This window comes from Echiichthys vipera (assembly GCF_963691815.1).
Source record: "Echiichthys vipera genome assembly, chromosome: X".
Classification (NCBI taxonomy): domain Eukaryota; kingdom Metazoa; phylum Chordata; class Actinopteri; order Perciformes; family Trachinidae; genus Echiichthys; species Echiichthys vipera.
In genome coordinates, this window is record NC_139825.1 from 41,891,247 (window position 1) to 41,907,665 (window position 16,419).

General features: G+C 40.4%; 1 protein-coding gene across 1 annotated transcript in view; it reads left to right on the top strand.

Moving 5' to 3' along the window:
* Positions 1–16,419, top strand: part of chl1b (cell adhesion molecule L1-like b) — a 77,441-nt gene that overhangs the window by 41,786 nt on the left and 19,236 nt on the right. The window contains exons 3-19 of the mRNA XM_083938719.1: positions 4,530–4,638; positions 5,044–5,234; positions 5,824–5,946; positions 7,918–8,088; positions 8,366–8,392; positions 8,549–8,660; positions 8,843–9,024; positions 10,230–10,361; positions 11,518–11,652; positions 12,594–12,705; positions 12,992–13,158; positions 13,240–13,405; positions 13,509–13,633; positions 13,972–14,073; positions 14,384–14,581; positions 14,792–14,862; positions 15,630–15,852. Coding sequence (XP_083794845.1) covers positions 4,530–4,638; positions 5,044–5,234; positions 5,824–5,946; positions 7,918–8,088; positions 8,366–8,392; positions 8,549–8,660; positions 8,843–9,024; positions 10,230–10,361; positions 11,518–11,652; positions 12,594–12,705; positions 12,992–13,158; positions 13,240–13,405; positions 13,509–13,633; positions 13,972–14,073; positions 14,384–14,581; positions 14,792–14,862; positions 15,630–15,852 — 2,346 coding nt within the window. The remainder of the gene's footprint in view (positions 1–4,529; positions 4,639–5,043; positions 5,235–5,823; positions 5,947–7,917; positions 8,089–8,365; positions 8,393–8,548; positions 8,661–8,842; positions 9,025–10,229; positions 10,362–11,517; positions 11,653–12,593; positions 12,706–12,991; positions 13,159–13,239; positions 13,406–13,508; positions 13,634–13,971; positions 14,074–14,383; positions 14,582–14,791; positions 14,863–15,629; positions 15,853–16,419) is intronic.

The window sequence follows — 16,419 nt, forward strand, 5'->3', positions numbered from 1 at the left end:
TCTACAGAGACATGTCCTTGGTTTAAGTTGAAGTGCTTTCATCACAAAAAGGTGTTGAATAATTTAGGGACAAATAAATCACACCCTAGAGAACTGTTACAGTCATCAAGTATTCTGTGAACGGAATATATTTACAGCTATTATCTTGTTTGAACCAGGTTTTTTGTTTCTTATGTGTTGGATTGGCGTGCATCCCAGTTTCCCTGGAAACGCATATCAAACCTATCCCTCTGAATTATTCAGAAATATTTCCTAATGCCTTGATAAAGAACAGTTCAAACAGGTTTTCTCACATGTTTGTGGGGCCACTAATGTTTTTAATTCAGTCTTCTGTTTTGCATTACTCATGTGTGTGTTTAAAAAGTGTTTATATAGGGAATTTTTGTGACATGAAGAGATTATTCCCAAACTGCTGACTGTTTTTGTTTTGTTTATTTTCCCCCTGCTGGCATGGATTTTGTAGTTTTAAGTCATGTAAACAGTAAGTTCACTTTGACATACTGTGGCATTAGTGACACCCTTAGTTCTCCTCTCTTAATCTCTTTGGCTCGCTGTTGAGCACAGCAGCAGCAGCTTTACTAGGGCGCACTCACACTGTCCATCCATACCGTGCCCAAACAGGTTCCACGGGTAAAGTCTAGTTAGTTTGACCAGTGTGAATGCAACCATACCTCGCCTAGCTGCGGCAGCTTGTCAGCCATGGACCGTTTGGGAGAGGTGGGCTTTTGTAAAGCACGTTTGCACATGTACGAGCTCGAGCACGGGGCACAGTACGGACGGACAGTGTGAGTGTGGACTTAGAGCCGTATGTGTTGGATCTGAATCTCACGTGTTAAGTCATGACTCCATATTACTGGTATTTTAGCTTGCATGCCCTCATTTTTCTTCACACAGCACCATTAACTCATTGTGTTGTGTTTGTTCCATGCATAGCACATTTCACAACTCGTAGGATGATAAGAGTCCAAATGAGAGTTTTATGAAAACCAATCTAGCAAAAAGACAGATTAACTTCAGTAGGAATTCATAATTTCTATATCAAGAAATAATGTTTTACTTATTAATTTTTTTTATTGTGAGTAAAGTTAGTGTCAGCATTTTATGAAGAATAATGTTTTGTGATATAACTCTGAGTCCTGCACTGGTCCAGTTATGCAAAGCCCCACCAAAACCGACCTGTTAGCCACAATTATCTTCAAGTCAAACATGGGCCCAACCTGTTTATATAATTTGCGCTGCCCGAGAGAGCACCTGTGATGCATCCGGTGCTGCATCATCAGCTCTGGAAAGATGTCTTGTCAAATGTTCTCTGCATATACAGTGATCCATAGCTGCTGAGCGTCTACACAGCTCCGGCATCGATGTCAATCAAGCCATGTGCCAGTTTGTTTGAGAATAAAAAATATTTAGTTTAATGTTCAGAATCAGAATAAGAAACACTTTAATAATCCCAGGGGGAAATTACTTTCATTACAAAACTCCAGATATAAAAATATTATACAGAAAATAAATATAGAACAACAGAATATAACTATATATATATATATATATATATATATATATATATATAACTATATATATATATATATATATATACAGTATACATATATGAAATATCAAATTTAAATTTACAGAAATTAATATTTACAGTGCTGAAATATATACAAGATCAAAAATGCCAGACTAATGTGCAGGAAAACAGACTGTCTTTGGTTGAGTCTGAATCACGGAGAGGAGGTTACATGCTCTCCAAGGGTTGATTTTATAGTTTAATGACCAAAAGCAGGAAAGATGTTCTGCTGAAGTTGCTCCTCTGTTGGGCAAGTGTGTCATAGAGAGGGTGTGGGACATTGTCAAAGATAGACCGGACCCTCCTCAGATCCACTACAAGCTCCTTTGTTTCAGTTTCGTTGAGCTGCAGATGACTCTCACAGTGCTCGCAGGCTTGTCCAGATGACTGTAGACTCTGTTCAGCAGGTAGGCTCCCAGGCGAACTGTAGTGGATCAGTGAAGGGCCTGACCATAGGCCTTAGCTGCTCCAAGGTGAGTCTCTCTGTGGTCTTCCTGATGTGGGACATCGGGGCCACCAGTCTGTAGTCATGAGGGCCACTGGGACGCGGCGTCTTTGGCACAGGCATGAGGCAAGACGTCTTCCACAGCACATGGACCCTCTGAAGGTGCAGGCTCAGTCTGAAGACTTGACTCATTACTCCACACAGCTGGGGGGCACAGACTTTTAGCACTTTGGGAATACGCCATAGGGGCCTGCAGGTTTGCCAGAGTGGAGTCTCGTCAGCTGTCTTCTTACCAGGTCAGGCGTGACGGACACAGTAGAGGTGTCCCTTGGGGAGGGTTGAGGTCATCAGGTTGTGGAGGACATGATGCAGAGCAAGGAGGAGGGGTGGAATAGGTAGGTGTGAAGTGAGGTGGTGAGGGACAGTCAAGGGGTCTGTAAGGAGCAGGAGTAGGGGGAGGTAAAGTGGCATTAGTTGAAGGGCAGCCAGCAGCAGAGTCATGTGGGGGATGGTCCGCAGTATCAAACCTATTGAAAAATTGGTTTAGTTCATTGGCCTAGTCCATACGGTCCTCCAACCCTGTCCTACCAGTCTTCTGGAGCCACTCCACACCTCCTTCACGTTGTTTCGCTGGAGTTTATTCTCCAGCTTTCTCCTATAATTGTCTTTAGCCTCCCTGATTTTAAGTCTGAGTACCCCCTGCACTCTCCTCACCTTATCAAGGTTGCCATCTCTGACGGCTTTCTTCTTTTCATTCAGGATGGCCTTAATGTCCATGGTGATCCAAGGTTTATTGTTGGCGTAGCAGGTTACAGTCCGAGCTGGGACATTGCAGTCCACACAAAAATGAATGTAGTCTGTGATGAACTCAGTGAGCCCATCTATGTCCTCCCTGTTCGGCAAAAGTGCAAGCCAGTCAGTCACTTCAAAGCAGCCCTGCCCAGAGGGGGTAGAGAACAGGAGATGTATGCATCCTTATTGTTAGCATACATCAGGTCCAGAGTCTTCTCCTTTCTGGTAGGACAGCTCACATACTGTTGGAAGGTCCGTAGAACTCTATCCAAGGTGACGTGGTTAAAGACTCCCGACATGATGATGAGGGCACTGGGGTGTTGAGTCTGGAGATGGTGGTGTCTATGATGCTGCAGTCAGATGTCGGGTTTGCAGAGGGAGGGATGTACAGAACAACGGTGATGACATGTGGGATCTCTCTAGGCAGACGGTATGGAGTCCAGCGGCCAGCAGTTTAACACCCGGGTTACAGAGCTGTTCTTTAACAGTGCTATGACCAGGATTCCACCATCTGCTGTTTACTAGTATGACACGCCCCCTCCTTTCCGCTTACTGCGCTCAGTGCAATCCCTGTCAGCCCGAATGGTGTGGAAGCCACCCACGGAGACGTTCTGGTCAGTGATGTCCCTCTGCAGCAATGTCTCCTTGAAACACATCAGACTGCACTCATGGTACTCCTGATGGCTCCGGGTAAGCGCCGTCAGTTCATCCATTTTGTTGTACAGAGATCGTACATTTCCGATAACAACAGAGGTGAGACACGGCTCAAGTGTTCTCCTCTCGCTAAGCCCGTCCTGTCTCGACCCTCCTTTATTGCCCCAGCGTTGTTTCCCAGTGTGTTTTTCTCCAGTGTTCGGGTGGAATATCAACTGGTCTCGCCGTGATGCCAGCCAGCATTAGGGCGATCAGATGTTCTCCGGAGTAAAGAAAGGCAGTGTGTCCCGGTGGAAGCAAACAACAAAACCCTGAAAACAATTGAAAGTAACCTCATTGTAGAGGGCAGAACTTCACAGAAGTTATGGTGAAGAAACAGAACACACAAAAAAAAAATAGAAGTCAAGAAAGATTGGAAAAGCGAACTCAAAGGCTGGAGTGGTAACAGGCAGCGTGCAACTTTCGCGATGCACACTAATTAAGCATGCACACTAATTGGTAATTGTTAATGTTAATGTTCACCTTAAGTTAAGTTCTACCCCTGCCCGTACCTGTGAAATGTTTTATACAATTACCCGTTGGGAACCTGGCCCAGTACAGGACTCTTCTCTTTATAGAGATAACAATAATAAATAAAATATTTGGCATGTGTTGTAAAGCTCTTTGAGTGCTCGTTAGACTAGAAAAGCACATATAAATGCATTCCATTTAAAATCTATTTACCATTTACAGTGGTTCTCAACCTGGGCTGCATGACCCCCCCCCCCCCCCTCCCCCCTAACATATATCTGAGTTGTCACAAGGTGATTAAAGGAATAAGAAAAAAGATAAGAAAAGTGATCATAATTGCTTTTTTCTTGTGAAAGACTGGACATTTTTACTACTTCAAGCTTCTTGAAATACTTCAAATAAGCCAGTCTGAAAAGTTGTTTTAAAGGGTCGCAAGACTGCAAAGTTTGGGAACCACTTCTGTAGTATCGCATTAATCATAATACTTCTGACTAGAGGTCTGTATTGAGGCCTGTGTTGTGTTTCTCACATGTTCTTGCCTGCTTGTATGTTGCCCAGTTGAGCAGCTGCCCACCATCACAGCTCAGCCACCCAGCTCTCTCATCGCCTTCCCTTTCGACGAGAGCTTCCCCATGACGTGTGAAGCCAAAGGGAATCCTGAGCCAGAGTGAGTACTGACGCTTGCATCACTTCAGATGGGAAGAGAGGATGGAGGGCTCGTTAGCAGCCAGACACACACACCAATAACAAACAACAACAACAACAACAACAACAACAGTTAGCTTTGATTTCAGCTTCTTAAATGTGAAATTTTTCTGTTTTTTTTCCTCCGCTGTGACAGTAAACTGAATATCTTTAAGCTGTTGACAAAACAAGACAATTGAAGATGTTATCTTGGGCTTTGTGAAACACTGAGTGTCATGTTTCACCATTCTCAAATAATCCTCAGCTCAATCGACAATTGACCATCAACATGATGTATTTGGATGCTATGGTTTAGAACTTTGAAAAATGAGCATGCTGCCGTCTTAGTTAAGGACTTGACATTTCAATACTGGCTTCCTTTATGTAGATTCAGATGGATGAAGAATGGCCAGGAATTCGACCCCTCTTTAGACCCCCGGCTGATGAAAGAGGAGAATTCTGGGACCTTTGTGATACCCAATAATGGGAACCTCACAGAGTACCAGGGAACCTATCGCTGTTATGCCTCAAACAAACTGGGGACCGCCATATCGAAGGAGATTGAGTTCATTGTGCCCCGTGAGTAACATATATCTGTGTGTGTGTGTGTGTGTGTATGTGTGTGTGTGTGTGTGTCTATATGTATGTATGCGGGGCGGAGTTGCTCTGTAACAGTGCTTTCTAAGTTGGTTTAGGGACATCAGTGCTGTGTGATGACTTCACCTCTCCATTGTGAGCTTTTCATTTTATTGGATGTGGCAGAAAGTCATTGAGGCTCCCGAGCTGAGGTGTGATCCTGCCTCCATCATTTCCTTTGCTACATTCTTTTTAGTTGGTTTACAAACACAGTACATACATTCTCAAAAAGATACACTCAAAGGGAGACTTTGACTGAATTTGGCTGGGCTTCAACCATTAAACAGCGGTGACAAGCCAAGCACAATAGTACCAGTGATGTCTGTTTTGTTTCTGCAGGCCAAGAACGGAAAGATCCAATAGACTTTAATCTACTGAATGATACAGATCCAAGAAAACACATGCTATGCCTTCCACTAAATCCAAGAATGATATTACTGCCATCTTCTGGAGTGAAAGAGAACTGCACTACATATTTCACTCATTTATATCTGGCTACATTTTCTTATTGTGGGTTCTGTTTTTTCTCTAGATGTTCCAAAATTCCCAAAAGAAACACTTGATCCTCTTGTGGTGGAGGAAGGCCAGCCTTTTGTTTTACAATGTAATCCACCTCAAGGAATACCTCCACTCCAGATCTACTGGATGACTATCAGTAAGTGATGACTCTTACTTATAATCACTTAATACTGTTGTATGTGCAATTTACTTCAGAATACAAATGTAAACATATTGTTATAATACATTTTTCAATCTCACCCATGGAAAGGAAATTTTTCTCCTGTCCACCTGAACTGATTAACTCAATAAACCTCACTGGTCTCAGGGTGGGTCAGCAATTACAAGTGCAGACAAACATTGTTAAAACCCACACGTTCATTTTAAACTCAACTGGAGATGCCAAAGTTCTCAGATATCCTAAATTTGTCTTAATTATGTTTATATATGTATAAAATGATAAAACAATCCCTCACATAGCATAATGCCTTAAAAAAGAACAGTCTTGTTTTTTTAAAAAGCTTCAAATGAAAAGCTTGAACGAGCTGATACAAAATGTGTTGTATATGTTAGGTGGGCCACACCAGTAAAACCATTGCATAATAACTGATAATAAACACCTCCTCTATAACTGTATTCTGGTCAAGGTGGACCAGTTGGAAAACCAGACCCTGTGTCAATTTGGTCCCCTTTTGGACGAAGCCATTTTCCACCTACGTGTACGTAGTTATCCATAACTGAGAGCCTGCTACACTCCTTGATTTTTCTACAATCATCACATTTTGGAAAATCATCCAGTGGGCTGCATCGGACCCTTTAGCGGGCCAGTTCTGGCCTTGGGGCCTTATGTTTGACACCCTTGGTATAAGTGATAATGCCAAATAGTGTGGAACAAGATGCTTTTTCCAACCTTAAGGCACTTAATGACATATTGGCAGACCTAAATCTTATTTCATTTATCAAAGTCAATATGTCAGTATGACTGATTTATGTATCTTTTCAGAAAAGCTTTTTATTAATTGCATCACAGTGTTATGTTTTCAACATATCTGATTTGTTTATTATTATTATTCTTTTGATCTTATATTATCATATTTTTAGATTATTTAAATGTTTCTATTGCATTCCATGTTATTATTGTATTACTTAAACTTCCAGACATTCTTGGGTCAACTAAAAAAGCAAAAGTGCTTTATAAATAAAGTTGTTATTATATATTGGCATATGATGGAGCTGTGATTCATTACAAATTTCCAGGATGTCTATTCAACTCACCCACATGGATAAAAAAGCATAAGACATTCAGGTTTTTAGTCGGGCTCAGGCCCAAAACTTCTGCCGGGGTTCAGTCTTGGGTCAGGCTTGCAAAGAAACTATTCAGGTGGAGAGTAGTTATAGTTCCACCCTTGGGACCCCGCAAGATAAATGTGAGTTGCTGTGAGATCATTATTAAGGTACCAAAGAGAAGAAAAAATAACACAAATTTGTATATTTGCATGGACTTTTCTCTAATCTTTGCTTTTTTCCCAGAAACCCCTACTTTATTATATAAAAATGCACTACATTTTATAAATTTAGCTGTTAATATAAGTATTTTGTATGTAAAATGTTAATCTAAAAAGAAATCAGAGATTAGAACTATCCTGTCAGACCAATATAGTGGTGTAAAGTACAATGTTTTCCTTTTTAATATACCGTAGTGAAGTAGAAGAACTACATTGGAATAAATGTATGTAGACTGAAAACTTTTATGTTCACCTTAGCTTTCTGCTAAATCTTGGCACTTTTAACGTCCGCACTGTTTTTATTAATGTCTATGTTTTTATTCTCTTTGTCTTCCTGTAATGCATTTTAATTCATGACATGTTGTGCTGTAAAGCACTTTGAGTCTGCCTTGTGTATGAAAAGGGCCATACAAATAAAGTTGCCTTGCCTAAATAAAAATACTAGTAAATACCTCAGAATTGTTCCTTAGTATACATGTTACGTTCTTAGTTACATTATACAACTGCTCAACAGGTAGAAAAAAAAGAAAAGAGTAGTTATGTCGGACCTTCTAATGTCTGATTAATGGACGTAAGACAAATGAGCAAAAACATGAAATCCTCCACTCTCTTTTCTGTGATAGATCTTCAGCACATAGAACAGGATGAGAGGGTCTCTATGGGCTTGAACGGAGACCTTTACTTCTCTCACGCGGTGGAAAAGGACAGCAGGAGGGACTACTGCTGCTTCGCCGCCTTCCCAAGAATACGAACCATCGTTCAGAAAAATGCCATGTCTGTCATCGTTAAGACAAGTAGGTACCACTTCAGCTTCTTTGCCTGTTTGCTCTCAAACCAGCATGATGCAAACTTTAATTTGTTTTCAGAGCGCTGATCATTTCCAACATGTTGATTGATGTCCATATTCATAGCTACACTTCAAAAGCCATCTGAAATGTCATGCTGTCTTGTTTATGTGCATCTCCTTGGTTTTATGTCATGGTTTTGATCTTGGTGATGTTTGTCATGATGTATCTATGGGCTTCTCATGTTCATTGTTTGATTTGTTTGTCTCATCCACCTCCATTTTAGAAAAAAGTGACATGCATGCTGAAACTGGTAAGTTTGAAGTTTTTAGAGTAACACACTTGTGCTGTGTGTCATCTGTAAACAGCTGTGTGCACAAGGCAACTGTGTGTATAGAAATGTTTACAATATAAAAGCATAGTCTCTTATTTCTATTCTACTTGTATTTTTTCTTGTATACTTCCTTAGCTAATGCACTCCTTGAGAGAAGTCCCTCTCTTCTGACGCCCTCTGATGCCAGATCAGAGATACAGCTGGTCAAAGGAGAGGACTTGAAATTAGAGTGTATTGCTGCAGGATTGTAAGTAACACTGATTTTTGTTTGATTACAGTTAAAAAGAGTTTGAGTTTCTTATGCAGTTGAGGGTTATTTGTCAAACATTTTAGTCATGTTTGCTTCTCGACCACATTGTATATCATTTTCTGTCAAGTATGGTCAATATCTCATGTTTTTGGACTCACTCTTTGTTCGCTTTCTGTTAGTCCAACTCCACAGGTTGAGTGGTTGAAGATGGGTCAGCAACTCCCCGTTAAAGCAAAAGTGGAGAATCATGGGAAAGTGCTGATGGTGCCGCGGGTTGAACAGGAAGACAGTGGGAAGTACATGTGCAAGGCAAAGAACAATCTTGGACACATTGTCCATTACTTCATTGTGACAGTAGAAGGTAACTACTTTAAAGAATCATATAGAATTAGTAGCTCTGATGAAACAGTTTATGATAATACTGATTTAGTTCAGTGGTGGAAGAAGTTCTCAGATACTTTACCTCCTGATATATTAATATATAGGGCATTACAAACAGTCCTGAATTCAGACATGTAAGTAAAGGCACAGACATGTTGTCAGCTAAACATACAATATTAAACTACTCCTTCTACATAAACATGTCTCTTATGCTTGATATATTATTATATATGGCATTATAATAATTTATTATACTGATCCATGAGTGTGTTAGCAACATTATATTGTTCTGGCTGCTCCAAGTGGAGTTGAGTAGAGACCAGGCCCCTCGAAAGGGTTAAAAGATAAATCCAAGGGGTCATATGATGATCAATGGGAAAAGGAAGAAAAAAAACAAGTTTTGATGTAGATATCTGTACCCATATTTTGGCTTTCTGCCTCCTTCTGTTAAAAACTCAACAAGTTTTTTCTTACATGAAACCATGTGAAAAGTTTAGAGGGTAAATGTTTCTCTGGTGGAGCAAATTACTCATAGACAACTAAAGCTCATAAGCCAAAAAGGCTAGAAACTCTTGGTTTAATCTTTGACTTTGTGCTGTATTTTATTGTTTTGTAGGTAATAGCTTAATTTCTAGTAACTTTGGGTAATTTGCAAATACTCAAGTACAAGTACCTCAAAATTGTACACTACTTGAGTAAATGTACTTTCTGCTTAATTTGAACTTTAAATGCATTTCACTGATTTAGAGAAAATTATATATATTATAAATTATATATACTGTTTATACGTGTAACTTTTTTATCAGATATCCTGTAAATAACCGCAATATCCTTTGCGTTAAAATATTGCTATGGCTCAGTGCTGTGCTTGTTATTGTGTCATCTATGTCTATATCTGGAGACACGTGTGCATATTAGCAGAATGACTTCAAAACAATATGTGATAGGAACCTTTTCATAATGCAGTAGGCAGCTGAAGTGTCTCTTGTGCTTCAGTGCCAAGGCCTGTCAAGCGCGGACCTATAAGTGTGTGTAAGTGTAGCATTTATTGCAGCATGACTCTTTTACTGAATAAGACATATTGCACTGCTCCTGTGATTGTGTCCATTCCCTGTAAATGCTTAGTGTCTTTCTTATAAAAACACTCATCAGTGTGATGATATCATGCTGATTGTGTCTCCCCAGAGCCTCCAGAGTGGGTGGTTGAGCCTGAGAGTCAGCTCAGTATGATCGGCTCAGACGTGCTTATCAAGTGCTCTGCCAGTGGGACTCCTCAGCCAACTATAACATGGAGGGTGAACGGTGAACCTCTGCAGGGTCAGTCCCATCACATATTTACTTTAAACACCCTTTACTATATACAACCTTTTTACTTTGGGCTAGTCCTCCTAACTGTGTGATTTCAAGTTAACAAAATAAAGCTAAAAACACAAATTTCTCATACTGTCTGTCTGAATATACCTGTATTCATCCTCCGTCTGAAACATGCCCAAAACATGTTTTAGTGCCTGTCTCTTTAAGACCCCCTCTTGAAAAAGCCCAATCTGCTCTGATTTGTCTGCATTTCCTATTCTTCCACATCTTTGCTCTTGGTGTCTCTACACCAACACTGCATCCAGGGAGTGACTATAACAGCACTGTAGTGACACTTTCTACCTATATATAGTATAGTTGTGACATCACAAACCTAAACCTGCTTTAATTTAAAAGATACAAAGATACTTTTTACAGTGGCACTGTGGCATTGTACAAATACGACGCTTGGACCAGGAAATAAAACTTTGAAAGGACGTTAAATACAACCTATTATATAACTTAAAACTAGAACCAGAGCGATATATCAGCTGATATTGACATCACAGGCATAATATACCGGCATATATATGGCTATATATGTGCCGATATTAAATTTCATTTTTACAGAACAAATAATGCAGAAAACGATGATTAGGGTGATAAGGAAATGGTGATGTTTCATATTTTATCCAGCAGAGCGTGGTCAGCAATGGACTGATAGTGAACATACAGTGCTGATCTTTATTTAGTTTTCTTTTATATTTTTATTTATCCTTTGTTAGCTCTGTGTTCATTTCTATAATTGGTTAATAATGTAATACATTTTATATGATGTATTATAATGTTAAATAGTCTTTAATGAAGTTATATATATAACTTGTTAGTAATAAAAGTTAAGGTTATTATTTAGGAAAAAAGCCCTTGTCGACTCATATTTGCAAAATCCATTTTCATCCCACATTAGTTGGGCCTCACTTAAAACATTGGAGGGAATGTTAAAAAGTGGGCGGGAGAGACAGCCCTGGCTTGTGGACTTTGGGGTATGATTACTCGAGTACTTAAAGCTGATATGTTGAGTCCAGTCTGTCATTAATGTACAAACAGTGTGGCAGCATAAATGGTGACGGTCTGAATCTCTTGTATTTACTGAATGTATCTTTGTTTTTTGTTTTTACAGGAGCCCCTGCAGCCAAGGCATTTGATGACACCATAGTTTTACATAACGCCAAAGCGTCTGACAGTGCCGTCTATCAGTGTGAGGCCTCCAACAAACATGGCACCCTTCTGTCAAATGCAAACATCATGATTATGAGTAAGTACTTTTAGTTCTGTGAGTCATCATCATTTAAGTTTCACCATCAAGTGTTTATTTTTAAGTACATGAAATCCTGATTTGGTTCCAAGTATATGTTTCACAGTGTTCCGGAGGAAGCGTCAGACTTAGCAGTGAGTCATTGGGAGACTGCTGACTGATGTGTCAAACTAGAGAGCGGGCTGATGTTGGCATATACCCATAAAGCAGTGAGGAGCCCAGGGAAGGAGGGCTGTCTACGAGCTGTACTCCTTCATTCATGCTAGTGGTCCTCCCTGCGGAGCAACAAGCCCAGCTTCCTGCCATTTATATGCTAACAAGTTCTCCCTCAATCCCATACTGAATTCAGGGCCATAAGATAAACATGTGCTGCTTTACAAGTGCAGATAAAAAACAGAATGTTGTTTTCCATGTCTCAGCGCAAACGTGACGAGTTTGTTCTCGGCGACACAGGAGTTAATAGAGCTGGACAATTGCTGAATGCTAAGTCCCAACGGCTGCCTTTGTAACCAATTAGGAAGGACAGACCATTTTAATCGGAGGCTTTAGCTACAACAGATAAGGTGCACACGCTCGACTCACTCATTATTCCATTGTTTCCTTCTTTGATTTCATTTTCACATTAACACATTTCTGACAAGCTGACAGCTGAGTAATTTTTTGACACAAAGGAGCCTACAATTAACAAACAGGGAAAGCAATAGTTCTGTCGCCTCATTTAACCCATGATTATCTCCCTTATTCCCTCCTGTTGTGTCTGGTTTTAAGACTGCTAAATTGCAAACTTGATCTCGCTCAGTGTTGTTTTTACTGTTTGAAAGTCCTGAAATTTCAGAGCCACATCTAGGTTCCTCCAATGGACAAGCCACATTCGAGCATCCTCTCGAGCTTTTCTGATAACCTTAGATTGCTGATTAGATTCTGCTGCATGTTCTTTACAGATCTGTCCCCCATGATTTTGACAAAGGAGGGGGAGGATTACTCTGCTGTGGAGGGGAAGGGAGTGATGATGCACTGCCATGTCTTCAGCTCTCCTCCTTCTACTATAACTTGGTAAGAGTGCGGTATTTTCCTCTCTTGGATACACCAGCAGGGAGCAGTATATCTCAACTGTTGGTTGCAAGTCCTTCTTTAAACAGCATGTTTCTTTAGTGGCGACCTGCTGTTTCTTTAAAGTAACCCTGTCACTTAACACTAATGTTCTATTAGTCAACTTTGAATTTTTCTTTGCAGCTGCAGTGACACATTTGTCCAGTCAGACTACTGCTGTGTTCATATTTAATTTGTCTTGAGAGTACTTTGAGACTTTAATTGGCATTTTTTTCTAAATGTTTTCCAGGAGCAGAGACGACTCCTCTGAATCTGTGGAGGGGCCGAGGTTTACCGTTCATGACAGTGGGTCACTGGAGATCTACAGTGTGGAGAAAGACGACACGGGACAGTACACATGTTTAGCTAAAAACACAGAGGGATCATCTGCCATCGATGCCATGCTCCACGTGAAAGGTAAACAGTTTTACTTGTAAAAAGTGTATCCAGTAGCTCACAGTGCTTGAAATGTAACTAATACTGTTGTGCCAATGGAAGATCCCACTAGAATAGTGGTGGCCCAGAAGGATCTGGAGATCTTAATAGGTACCACGGCCCAGCTCTCATGCCTCGCAGAGTACGACAAGTCCTTCAGCAACGACTTTGAGCTCCTGTGGGAAAAGGATGGCATGGAGATAGCCCGAAACTACACTGAGAATTCAAGGTAGGATGCTGACTGTTTTTAACAGCACTGCAGACCAAATCCCAGCAGGAAAGCTATTTTATTTTTGTCAATCAATATTGTGTCTCCATCTTTCTGTCAACAGATACTTTGTGGAGGATGGTATACTTCAGATTATCAATGTAAGCCACAGGGACCAGGGTGTGTACACATGTGTGGCGAGAACTCCAGTGGACCAGGACAAGGCCTCAGCACTGCTCATGGTGTTAGGTGAGTTAATGTACGAACACGGTTTCTGCTCCGGGCCAAACAGTCAGAGACCCCCTGCTGCTACATTTATGTATGACACATTCATAATATGTCAGGATCAATATGTCAGGAAGTCAAAGCAGAGCATGAGCATACAGACCATGGCTTTATTAGTGCACTGCTGTGTCTGACAATCGTTCTTTTGAGATATATTTGACATCTGAATGACTAAAAGAAACAGTGGCATTCAGCTCGTTCCACATCCTCTGGCTCTCAGGATGATTCAATTGAACATTTGTACCCATGGCCTTTTTTGATGTGTTTGTGATTGTCCAAAGCCATGTTGTGATGATTTTCAGATGTCCCTGATGCACCTGAGTACTTGGTACTGTCTGAACACAAGAGCAAAAGTGTCAAACTGAAATGGATCCCTGGGGACGATCACAACAGCTCCACCACAGGTAGAAGGAGCATCTGTGTGTGCAGGTGTCAGAACATACAGTATACTGAATCAGTGCTAAACAGTATTAATACATCCACATTTTGGGCATCATTCTTCATGTGAATAGATTTGTTTGATACCATCTTGTATAATATGAGTCTATTATTGATTCATCCAAGCATTAATTATGATAAGTCTCCCTTAGGGATATACAAACCCAGAGCTGGGTTTGAGGAGTTTTCTGCACAGCTGGTGGTTAGATAAGCAATCCTTTGGCAGAAACCATAGCAGTGAGGGACCACTCTGATTGTCTTCCTGCCTGTCAACAGAGTTTATTATCGAGTATGAGGAAAGCCAGTGGGAGCCGGGAAACTGGAAGGAGCTGCTCCGAGTACCTGGGAACCACAACTCAGCTGTGCTCAATCTCCACGGCCATGTTGATTATCGCTTCCGTGTGTCTGGTGTTAACACTGTAGGGAGAGGTCCCTCCAGCGAGTCCACAGAGAGATACAAACCCCCTCCGGCAGGTATGAGGCTTTCTCATTTCATTGTTTGTCATACTTTTTGATAAGCTCCTTCAGGCCACTTGAGCTACTGCTCTGTGAACTTTAAAACACTCACACCTGCTACAAAATTAATTCCACTCTTGAAAATCTCTTCTCCTGTGTGTCTGCTTCACCTGAGATTTATTCCACTAACAATAGCGACAAAATCTATATTCCTTTTTTCTTCTACAGCTCCTGACAAGAACCCTGAAAATATCAAAATCGAAGGTCATTTGCCCCATGAAATGAATATCAACTGGGAGGTAAGAGATAGAGATTGGTCTTACTGCAAATTCTGTAATGCCAGCTACCTTTATATAGTGAATTATTCATATCTTGTACAGTTTTTGAAGTCAAAGAACAGATATTGAAGTTTTATGAATGTCTCATAGGCAATTACCAATAGGAATTTAATGTAATAGAAATTGTCCACTTTTTATATTTCATTCTGTGGTTCAGATCTTTAGAAAAGCCATTATCTGGGATCACTCTGAATGTGTTTCCATTGAAAGCTGCTCCTTTTCTGTGAGCTGTGAAAGGGATTTTTCTTTCTTTTAATGTGTACAGTAATATATTCAGCTTTATTGTGAAAAGATAAATTTCTCTTTCACTTAATATCTGGTTGCCCTGTCATCGTAACGCAGTCCCTGAATCCTGAATTCATGAGCTCTCCCGCGGTTAATGATTTGCTTTTGTGGATAATGGTATCACATTCTGTTTCTCATGGCCTGATTTCTGTTAGGACATAAATCTTTTCATCTGCAATGTCTTAGCAAGCTCTATATCAAAGAAAAGCCATGCTGCTAGACCAGGTCAGTTGTGCCATTGTTTTATTAGATTGCAGCATAAAACACTGCCGATGTTTCAGGCAGGGTTCACTGCGCTAGCTTGTCATTTTAATTCCACAGAGGCAGTGACATTGAGTGGTGAAATATAATAAGTGTCTTATGCAACTGTGAAAGTCTCAATGAAACCCTTCATACCATTGTTGCTCCTTCTTATTTTCGATTTAATTTCTTCCATTATTCAGCCCTTGTTACCCATTGAGCACAATGGTCCCGGTTTGGAGTATAAGGTGAGTTACAGGAGACAGGACATGGAGGATGACTGGAAGGAGCACATGGTGAAGAGACACTCCTTTGGGGTGAAGAACACTCCCACCTTTGTGCCCTACGAGATCAAGATCCAAGCCAGGAACCATCAGGGCTGGGGCCCCGAGCCCAAGATAGTGACTGGCTACTCAGGAGAAGACTGTGAGTTGGGAACTTTGTTGACCATATGTGTACAAACACACATACACACACACACACACACACACACATACACATATTTACACATGTATACATAAAGTATATATAAAAAATATATATAAATATATATATATATATATATATATATATATACACACACATATACACACACGTGCCAGTCCTGTCTCCTATCCTACTGAGCTATCCAGCTGCTTTATCTTTTCACAACATATATATATATATATATATATATATATATATAGCAGTTCCCTGTAGAAATGAATGTCCCCCTGTGCATTTTAATGCCGTTTAACTCAGTGTTTCATTTTCCCAGACACAACTGCAATCTCATAAACCTTGTATCCAGCTCTAAAAACGTAGTGCATGCCCAGAACCAGACAATAGACAAAGTTAGCAACTAGCTCGTGAACAAAGCATTTCTTCCCCTCAGGAAACATTTTACATTTATCAGGTGCCAAGAAAGATATCTCCAAATGAATATAATAAATAAATAAAGTGAGACTTTGTAACTTGTGAAAAAAAAAAAGTCCTCTTATAAAGAAGAGTTTA